Consider the following 11,276-nt stretch of genomic DNA (forward strand, 5'->3'; position numbering starts at 1 on the left):
TTGTGGTACAGGCTTTCCCTTGCTAGCCACAATGAGTGAAGGCCTGGAGGTGACTGGCTAGAAGGTAGGTCACGGAGTACCGAGGTGTTAGCCTCGGTCGGGCAGGAATCTGTGGTACAGGCAGTTCTCTTGCTAGCCAAAATTAATGAAGGCCTGGAAGTGACTGGCTTGAAGGCAGGTCAAGGAGTGCTGAAGCGTTAGCATCAGTCGCGGTGGAATCTGTGGTACAGACAGTTCCCTTGCTAGCCACAATGAAGGAAGGCCTGGAAGTGACTGGCTAGAAGGCAGGTCAAGGAGTGCTGAGGCGTTAGCCTCGGTCGTGGAGGAATCTGTGGTACAGACAGTTCCCTTGCTAGCCACAATGAATGAAGGCCTGGAAATGACTGGCTAGAAGGCAGGTCAAGGAGTGCTGAGGCGTTAGCCTCGGTCGCGGAGTAATCTGTGGTACAGACAGTTCCCTTGCTAGCCACAATGAATGAAGGCCTGGAAGTGACTGGCTAGAAGGCAGGTCAAGGAGTGCTGAGGCGTAAGTCTCGGTTGCAGAGTAATCTGTGGTACAGACAGTTCCCTTGCTAGCCACAATGAATGAAGGCCTGGAAGGGACTGGCTAGAAGGCAGGTCAAGGAGTGCTGAGGCGTTAGCCTCGGTCGCAGAGTAATCTGTGGTCCAGACAGTTCCCTTGCTAGCCACAATGAATGAAGGCCTGGAAGGGACTGGCTAGAAGGCAGGTCAAGGAGTGCTGAGGCGTTAGCCTCGGTCGCGGAGTAATCTGTGGTACAGACAGTTCCCTTGCTAGCCACAATGAATGAAGGCATAGCACAGGATGTTTTTACCGAAAAGACACGAGCCGACTATTAGACAATGCACTTTGCAGTGTTCTATGAGCTCCCTGAGAGAGGCCCATCTTGAAATGTTTCTGAAATGCAGATTGTCGTAAAATCAAAGTATCCCAGCAGGAGGCGGCCGGTGATGAAGGGAAATTGGTTTGCTCATCTCCTTCAGGTAACTTACAGGGATAGTTAGGAGAGAGGAAAGATTCCTGCTGGATGCATAAGTCACCTTGAACAGCAGCTCCAAAATGCTCCACCAGAACCCTCTCGCCTCCATTCACCGGCATGCGCACACAAGCTCCTGCCGCTTACCTATCTGCCAGCACCGATTATTTGCCTCTCCCTCTGTATAATATAACTATCCGGGAGGGAGTGGGGGGGGGGGTAGATAGAGAGAAGGGGGAGAGACAAGGAGATAGAGACGGAGAGAGATGGAGAGCGAGGCAGAGAGAGGCAGAGAGAGAGGGGGAGAGACAGGGAGTGAGACAGAGAGGGCTCTTGATAGATACACAGAGGGAGAAGGAGACAGAGAGACAGAGACATAGAGATAGAGAGGGAACATTAGTGAGAGGCAGAGAGAGAGAGGGAGAGGGAGACATAGAGAGAAGGAGAGAGAGGCACAGACAGAGACAGAGAGAGAGGGGGGAGAGAGAGAGAGAGAGATTGTATCCCTTTCTGAATGAGAATGTGTAAATGGGAGCTGTCTGCAGAAACCATGCGCGATGAATGTGGGGAGAAAGACACACTGTTGCCTCTATGTATGCATGTGTATGCCATGCCTGCGTGGTATGCCTTGCTATAGCACTTATGCCTTGTCATACCTGTTCATGCCTTATTGGGCCTTTTCTATATAAAGTTGTGCCTGGCCGAACCCTGTTAGCTATGCTTTGCAATGTTTGCCTATTTTATGCAATATCAGGTCACGTTATGTCAGAAAGAGAGATAGGGCCAGCAACCGGTCGCCAACGTGCCAGTGTGTTCCTTCCAACTTCCCGCTGGCACTTCACATATATGCCGACCACACCGCCACTCGCTCTTACACAGGGTGATGATACAAGGTGGCAAGGGAACACATCTTTCAGGAGAAAGTAACATATCCAATGACTCTGCAACCATGCATATCCCAATCACAGCATCACCATGATGACATGTTCTGCCAGGGGATATAGGCTTCATTCTACATGCAATGCAAGGTTAACCAGTTAATCATGACATTGCTGAGTGCGGCATCCGTAATTGTAATGGTTGCTGCGAGGGTCAGACCATCAAACAGATAGGGCTTTACCAAGATGAGGGCAGCCTTCTGCTCAGAAGATACATGATGCACAGTATACATGTATTAAGGGTTTGCCATTCTGCAATTGCCTTACTCAGTGCGGCACTAGTGGACGGGGTGGAAGGATGCACCAGTGGGGAGGGACCGGAGAAATCACCTTTTCCAAAGCCAATGATAGCTACCAAGTAACCTGTCAGTCTGGAACCCTAGCGTGCAGCACCCCGTGCAACACGGCACCATAACACTGAAACAAAGTGTCCCACACACCCTTGGCATCAGCCTCAAAGCAAATGACATGCATGCCGGAACTCAACTGGGTCACCACATAAACTCACACCGGTGATCGAACATACCCACCCGAGGGTATGAACAAGCAGGGTATCAAAAACACCTGGGCATGAACCCGCAAACATGTGCACACATGTGCACTGGGGCAGCAACTAACATGCTCCCCTCGCTCTAATCATAATACTTTCTCCCCCTAACAAACCCCACCAGGAGGCCAAGAGAATGGCAGAAGTGGTTCTATAGTAGACCCAACAGCATAACAAATCACAACACAAACTGGCCTAACAAAACATTAATGCAGTGCTTTCCAGCAGGAGGAACCTGGCATGAAACACTGCAAGAGAACCCAATAGTATTATATATCTATACCCATCTTTGCCCACACACTATAGGCATAGCAGTGCCCATGCTTGTTGATGCCTACCACACGGCTGAGACGGTGGACAACCAGTCAAACAGCAATCAGGTGTATTGATAAACGAATTAGCAGCAATGTTTCTGACAAGGAGAGCACTGACATGTTTACTGCCTAAAGGAGGGTCAATGTAAGGACAACAAATAGAAAAGAGGAAGTGATGGTACTCCAAGGAAAACATCAGGGGTGATCTGGGATGTGGGGCAGTCTAGCCCTTTCTATCCTGTGCCAACAGGAGGCGCTCTACTGCTGTTGCCAACGGATATGAATAGGACCTTTTGCCGGGTGATAGAACACACCTCAGGGCTATGTACCAGCCAGTAATGATGCACCAGCCTATATTAGAGGCCCAAGCACAGCAAGCACCGTTAACAAGTGTGCTGCAGTGGTATCGGCCAAAATTCCCGGGTCAGGCATGTTTTACCGGTGGTTTCTTTGTGCTAAATAGGTAAGCACGGAGATCCTAAACCCATACCTCTCAACTCACACGCTTTTGGCGGGTGTCACGCGCCACTTAGGCAGCTCTTTCAACCGCCAAGCTCCCTACACGCCCAACCCGTCAAATAAAAAATCTGGTGTTTTCACCTGCCCAGGGGCCATGAAAGGTTGAGAGCTATGTAAACCTCTTTACCAAAAACCACTAAAAAAGATAGCCACCCTAAAAAATAGCAAAGCGAGCTCCGAAAAAGGAGGCCCTTTTGTATTGTCTTGGTGACCCCATTGTAGCGGGGGAAGGATGCAGCCGGGAGCAAGGGACCGGGAAGTTGGTGGGTAAAAGTCATGTTTGGCACAGTTATTTTAGAGCAAATACTGGCAATGTTGGGCATATGGGGGTGCAGCGCTACGTGGAAGTGAAGGCTTTAGTGTGCCCCCGCGAAGCCGATGCGCCTGATGCATGCCACGTTCTGAGCGATACCATTGATCTGGTTGCACCTCTTGGAGGCTAATGTTAAAAAATACATGTAGTCATTTACCAATGGCAGGATTGTCAGAGCGCTCCAAAAAATGACAAGCCTTCCCTCTCTCGGTACTTAGTTCCCCCCAGGGGTGTTGCTAGGTCTGGAAAAGACCTGGGGCTACTCTGATGTCAGAACTGTTGAGACTGGGGGCTAGCTAGCCTTTTGGCTGTAGCTCCTGAGATTCTATCCGGGGCTAAAATCAAAGGACCAGGGGCTATAGCCTCCTTAGTCCCCCCCCCTAGCAACGCCTCTGCTTCCCTCTATGACTTGTAAAGTGCTCTCTCACATCCCGAAGTTAGGTCCATGCTCAATAAATACCCTAATAGCAGTAACAATCATTAATACTCCCGCCAGGAATGAGAATGAATTACTCTCAACTTCTGAGACATGGGAAACTACCATTCTTTTGGGGATCTGGGACTGGGGCAGAGCTTACAAGAGGGCCAGGTACCCGGCCATGTTGACACAACCCTCTGCCCGGCCTCCTCCCAGAGTTCCAAGCCTGGACGGGGGAGGCTCCAGAGACCTCTGAGCTGCCAAACCATATACCTGGAGCTAAAGGTTCCTCTTACCGTCTGTGGAAGGAGCAGGGCCAGGACATGCGTGGCTTCTTGAGGCCCGGCCGCCGGCTGTTGTCCACGGGCCGGCAGTACAGGTACTTCTCTGTGTCCGAGTGGTACCGCTGCTTGATCTTGATGTGTGTCCGGGGCTGCCGCCACAGGTGCTTGGGGGGCTTGGCCGTGCCAGCCCCCTCCCTGCTCAAGGTGGAGCATTTCACAGGAGACTCCGTAGCGACCAGATCCATCTCGGCAAGAGGAGAACAAATTCACCAAAATCACTTGGCGATTGGCCTTCAGATGGAAGCAATGATGGCTTTGGTTGACTGGATCCTGAGTTCCTAGCGGTGGGAGGCAATCCTTTTTCCAGGAATGGGTGAGCAGCCCAAAGTACAGCTCAGTGTGTTGAATCACCTGCAGAGGTTTGTGTGTGATCTGCAAGCCACAGACACGAATTCACGAATTCCAGATATGCCTCACCCCTTTGAGGTCCATGAAATGAATATAATTGAGATGGGTTATAACAACACCTGCAAGTCAAGTCCCAGGACGCATTCCAGCTTGTGGTACTTGCAAGTCTCTGCAGGCGGCAACCTCGGCAGGGCGGTGGGGACGGAAGCCGAGGTGGCCCGGAGGCAGCAGGAATTGGCACAGGGCTGGAGGAGCTGTCCACTCAGAAGGTGCTGAAGTCGCCCGCCTCTCCCTTCGTCCCATGCAGCCAGCAGCAGCCTCTCAGCGCGGGGTCCTGGAAGAAAGGAGCCGGCGGTATGTCACCGGAGGCAGCTGACGGCAGAGAGGACCGACTGTCAGGGAGGAAAAAAGACCGGCATTAAAAGTGACAGATTGAAAGCCATTCGGAGCACAGCTCAAGAAAAGTGCGTGTGTTAAATGTGTGTGGGGGGGCGGAGGGAAACTAACTCTCCTGAATGCTGCCTGCACGAATCTGGAATGTAGCTCAGCAAGTACGTGCTGCCGTCTCCAATGTGCAGGGCATTGGTTGAAATCGAGACTTGCCTGAGCTGGATGTAACAAGCAAGGATGTCCAGTATCATAATAACATGTAACCTGGAAGCGCCCCGTGTGGTGTGCGTGCTGTATACATGTGTGTTAGTGTCTATGTTTGTGAGTGGTTCATATGGCACAAAGTAATGCAGCCTTAGACTCTCCAGGTGTTTTGTACTACAACACCCATCAACCCTAGACAACATCATTCATGGCGCGGGATCATTGCAGTCTTATTTCAAAACATTAGGAGAGCCACAGGTTGCAGACCCCTGGCACAAAACGAGTTCAAAGGACCCTCGCAACGCTTCCCTGAGAACACTTATTATACGAGGGGCCTCTACGGCGTGTGCTGCTGACGGTAGCGCGCAGTGGTGTGGCTCGTGGGATTGAGACCAGATGCTAGCCAGATGTGATATGATGCGATGGTGTGAGATCTTTTGACTGTGCTGCTGTTTTCTACATTTTAGTTATTTACATCTTGAGGCGGAGAGGGATGGCGTGATGTGCCCAGAATAACAGAGGCTGTGCTGGTATGAGCTGGTCCAGACTCCAAAGTCACCCGTTCTGCCCTAGACCAGACTCCAAAGTCACCCGTTCTGCCCTAGACCCCATCTCCTCTGCGCTGGCAGGCATCGCCGTTTCAACGTCACCCCCCTGCTTGCCGGCTCTTCCCCACTCTTCTCGGGAACTGGTAATTTTAGAACCACACAGATGGCTTTTGGAAGCCGACTTGATGAGCGCGGGAATTCCTGCTGCATGACCAGGAGGGCTGTGAAAGCCCACATCAAGCCCCCATGTAAAGGGGCCTTGAGCTTGAGTAGCCAGCATTGCGTGTGGGCAAGGACCACACGCCTGAACACTTCCTTTCGCATATGTGCCTGTGCCTGACAAGGTAGCACAGCGGGCTGAGCGCCCGCTGCAGAGATCTCTGGTTCAGGATTCCAGCGAGGCCCGACTCAGCCTTTCCTCTTACTGCGATTGATGACATAAACGCCAATGGCAAGCAGGCCATTTTTATTGAAGAGCTAGGAAACAATTACTTTTATCCTGTATTTGACTATGGGCCACTCGTGTATTTTATATTATCATATGTAATCTTGTAATGCTAGACCTAGGATTCCCTGCCCCCTGGACTCTCTCTAAGCAGCAAGCTAGCCATTGCTTCTCCATACAACCAAGGGTTCCTTTTAATAAGGATGGCGCCCAGGAGTTTTGCAGAAAGACACTGATTTCACAAGCAATCACTTCCTCGCTGCCCGTACGTTCAAACAAAAAGCGCACAGTGATATAACGAGGTGCATCAAGGCGCCTGGAATCCCGCAGGCACGCCCACGACTCGGCGCTCCCCTGCTGGTAAAAAGCTATGAAAGCAGCGCGGTGAATGCAGGGTCACGTCGATAGACTATGCTCTGTGCCAGAGGTTATAATAAAACTAGTGTCCACTGGTCACCCAGTCACACTGGGAGGCAAGGTCGGCAGTTTGACCCTAGTAAAGAACCACTGGTGTGTGTGAAAGTGTGAAGCCCCTCTGCGAGTGATGATCCCTAGTTAACAGGCAACTAACTAGTGGTGACACCTGGCGTTGATTTCTCTCTTGCAGTACATTGGTTGTAATATCTATATATCAGTTAACTAGCAGTGCCATCTAGTAAAATGTATATATTTGTTTAACCTAGTACTGAGCTGGGCTAACAAGGCATTAGTTTACGTAGCTAAAGGACAGTTAATGTGTAGTAATGCACGCTAACATCTAACTAGCGTTGAAGGCGAACGAGTAGTTAGTTGACTAGTAGCGAAACCATGTTAATAGAGGATCAGCAGTGGAATGCCACAAACAGTTAACCAGTAGTGATATATGTTAAACTAGTGGTGCTAAACAGTTAACTAATAGTGATATTGGGATAACGGTTTCACAGTTCACCAGCAATGACACATGGTAACAATTACCTATTTGCAACATCGAAATAACCGTTAACTAGTAGTGATATATGGTGATACTAAATGGACAGTTAACTAGTGGTGATTATGGTGATAGTGAATGGACAGTTAAATAGTGGTGATACATGGTGATAGTGAATGGACGGTGAACTAGTAGTGATATATGGTGACAGTGAATGGACAATTAACTATTAGTGATATACTGTGATAGTCAAAGGACAGTTAACTAGTGGTGATATATGGTGATAGTGAATGGACAGTTAAATAGAGGTGATATATGGCAATAGTGAATGGACAGTTAACTCGTAGTGATATATGGTTATAGTGAATTGACAGTTAACTAGTGGTGATATATGGTGATAATAAATGGACAGTTAACTAGTGGTGAATATGGTGATAGTGAATGGACAGTTAAATAGTGGTGATACATGGTGATAGTGAATGGACAGTGAACTAGCAGTGATATATGGTGATAGTGAATGGACAATTAACTAGTAGTGATATACGGTGATAGTGAAAGGACCGTTAACTAGTGGTGATATATGCTGATAGTGAATGGACAGTTAACTTGTGGTGATATATGGCAATAGTGAATGGACAGTTAACTGGTAATGATATATGGTTATAGTGAATTGACAGTTAACTAGTGATGATATATGGTGATAGTAAATGGACAGTTAAATAGTATTGAAATATGGTGATAGTGAACTGACAGTTAACTGGTGGTGATGTATGCTGATAGTGATCGGACGGTAGTGGTGATATATGGTGATAGTGAACTGACATTTAACTAGTGGTCATGATAATGAATGGACAGATAACTAGTGGTGATACATGGTGATAGTGAATGGACAGTGAACGAGTAGTGAGATATGGTGATAGTGAATGGACAGTGAACTAGTAGTGAGATATGGTGATAGTGAATGGACAGTTAACTAGTTGTGATATATCCGCGAAGGGATCTATAATAAACAGTTAATTTGTAGTGACACATTTTAAGAGGCGACCAGCAAATGAACAGTAGACTTTAAGAGATAGCTCCCTATTCGTAATACCTAATTAATACGATATGCAATCAGTGAACTAAAACTGACTGCGAATGAGCAGTTAACACCTGGTACGCATTTAACACCTGTTTCTCCGTTAATTAGCAGTACTATCCAATTAATGAGTGCGCAGCAGAAACCCGGATGCACAGTTACATCGCGGCGCACCTCGCAATGGCATGTGGCTAGCTGCACCCATGTCTCATACCGCCCCCTCCCCGCCCCCCATGGCTGCTCGCGAGACGGCGTGGCGCGTACAGTACCTGGGTGTGATGCCGCCTTCTGCGCTCCAGGCTGCGGGGCCAGGCAAGCAGGAGCCAGGGAAAGAGACTGCGTAAAGGGAGGACCGCTTCTTCAACTGAAACTCCTCCACTTCCCGAGGCTGCGCGAACTTTTAGCCCCCCATCTCGGCGCAGCTCAGAGACTGAAGACGGGAGCCCAGCGCGCGCCGAGGAGCCGGGTCCCCATTCTGAGCCCGCGGCCGTGTGCACGGCACATTATATGAGGAGGAGAGAGAGAGGGCCGGGGAGCGAGCCGAGGATGGAGAGCAGAGGAAGACGACACGGGTTTAGGGGGAAGGCAGCGAGCGAGAAAGTGGACAGAGGTGCGGTACACCGCACAAACAGCCCAGGACCTGTGCATGCGCAAGTCAAGTGGTGTCTAGAGCCGCACACGGTCACAGGCACGCACGACACTTGCCTGCTTTCCTGGCAGATCTCCCCTAGGAGCGGTGCGGGGACCTCTACTAGTCATTGCCACTCGGAGGTCATGCTGGCCTGCTAAAAATAACAGCGGGTAGTGGGGCAATCCCCGGAAGAAACAAGGGGCGCTGTGGTGGGTGGGGGAGGAGAGGCAAACTCTCCGTGGCTCTGCCAGCGAGCGCAGCTCTTCGGGCTCAGGTGTGGCTGAGGCTGCCAGCAGCGACAGGCAATGCCCTGTCTCAGCCCGCAGCATGCCCGCCCCCAAGAGGCTAAGAGGTTAATCATGTCCACTCGATTACCAGCACTACCGATTCCAAGAAGTCGAGCGGCAATGCCCTGCATATACACGTATACTTTCTTTGAATTCGTTTTAAAAAAAAAAAAAAACTCGGATTTGGTTTGTTTGCCTTTGCTCCTACTCAGACATTCCCTGTGCCAATGTTTATTTCAAATATTTTTATTTTTAGGTTTAGCTGAAAGGAGATTTAGCTCTCTGCCATACCTATTGTATCTAAGCGTCTCATGATGCCATCAGTAATTGCCTCGATTTCAATGTTTTTTTTCAGGGTGCCCCCTTACATGATGTAATCTATATAGTAGGGATGGCAGTCTGGAGATGGGAGCCAGCCATTGGCTTCTCCAGAGCAAGTCAGATGCCCCACGACTCAAGCAAATGTAAGCTGGTTTGGTGGGATACGTGTTGGGGCTAGACTCTGTAGGCAGCTTTTCACAGTACTTCCCAATGAGTCAAGAGTATTTTGTGAAGTCTATCCATGTGGGGTGCATGTCCACTCCATCAGTAATATGTACTTATTTTAGCAATCCGCAAGAAAAGAACACGAAGAGAGAGTCCTCTGAATGCCCCTCCTCAGCCCCATGAACATGACCGCCCGAAGAGTCAAAAACACACAAAGCCACTCACTATTCGGACAGCCCCCAGGAGGGTCAGTGACATCCACGTATGCGGAAAGATATTCCCTCAGACAGCCATTCAAACCTGGCCCAATCAATGTCTGTATGCATACCGGTGCTTCAACACTAGTCATGGGCCTGTAACAGCTCATTGAGACGCCATCCTCAAAATGAGGAGTTCCTTCACTCCCCACTTAAGAAGTTATGCAACAAACTGTTTAACAGATTCTTTTTTTAACCCTATCTCAGACACATATCATGCCCCTTGGATCCCTTGCCCCTGAGCTAACAATGAGCCAAGTACCAGGCCGGTGTATGGGGAATGTATTGGTATTTATTTAAATTAAAAGTAATAGGAATTAACACAAAAAGATCAAACCACCACTTTATCCGTGGCACAACACAATCAACTTCTCTCAGCATAAATAAATCACAAAAGTGAGTTAAAAAGACACAATCGTAATTATTCAATTTCTGTAAATCTCACTTCACAGAATAATTACACTGATCAATAAAGGCGGCATTGATGTAGCGTTGTACCAATTTTGATGTTCTTGCAGGCTTAAAAGGCTAGCAGTAAGATTTCAAGATTGGTAATGATGATTTCGCCCACACTTTTCGTTTAAAATAAACACATGGAGATTTATCGGTTTATTTTTCAGACCCCCCCTTGCTTTGGTCTATGTTGGGAAGTCAGACAGAAAAATTGTAATGCTTTGGGGAATTTGGATTTCAGACCCACCTTACTGAAAGGCCTATGTTGGGGAAGCTGGATAAAAAGGTTGTACTGTTTAAAGAACAAAGACACCCCTCTACCTCAAAGAAGTCGCGATCAACTAGACAACAAGGATTACCCAATGAAATCATAGGCTATAGTTTTCAGAGCACACTCAGAAGTGAGCTTTGTTAATTTAAAATGTTAACAAAATTCACCCCGTAGTGTTCTGACAAATGGGGTATTAATGAAATTAATATTTTTGGTTAAATAGGCTAAGGAACTACACAGTTTTGCCCCTCCCACCCACTTTAATAGGAAGGGATTCAAGGCAAGCAGACTCTCCCCACCTTTTGGTTCCCCAGGGCTCCGTTCTACTTACATAGCAAGCCTCGGATTAAGGTTCATGAAATCCAGCTGCATTTCAGGGCACTCTGGAAATATAGGGCAGGGGTCTGGTCACTCCACAAACAAAGAGGGCCTCCCTCTCTCCACCACAAGACCCAGTCAGCTTTGAGGCCTTCCTAGAGATAGACAGCTCCACCCTGATGCACTCTCAGCAATCTTCTCTGGTGTCTCCTTACAGTTGTTAGATAGTAAGTTTCAGCAGCCATCCTGATGGTCTGTCTCTTAT

General features: G+C 48.6%; 1 protein-coding gene across 1 annotated transcript in view; it reads right to left on the reverse strand.

The window, feature by feature from the left end:
• Positions 1–8,758, reverse strand: part of PDE4C (phosphodiesterase 4C) — a 1,504,034-nt gene extending 1,495,276 nt beyond the window's left edge. Inside the window, exons 1-2 of the mRNA XM_069649259.1 lie at positions 8,578–8,758; positions 4,341–5,128 (exon numbers count right to left, since the gene is read on the reverse strand). Coding sequence (XP_069505360.1) covers positions 4,341–4,573 — 233 coding nt within the window. The 5' untranslated portion in view covers positions 4,574–5,128; positions 8,578–8,758. The remainder of the gene's footprint in view (positions 1–4,340; positions 5,129–8,577) is intronic.
• Positions 8,759–11,276: the final 2,518 nt, after the last annotated feature.

This window comes from Ambystoma mexicanum, chromosome 1p (genome assembly GCF_040938575.1).
Source record: "Ambystoma mexicanum isolate Mex_15411 chromosome 1p, UKY_AmexF1_1, whole genome shotgun sequence".
In the NCBI taxonomy this organism is placed as follows: Eukaryota; Metazoa; Chordata; class Amphibia; order Caudata; family Ambystomatidae; genus Ambystoma; species Ambystoma mexicanum.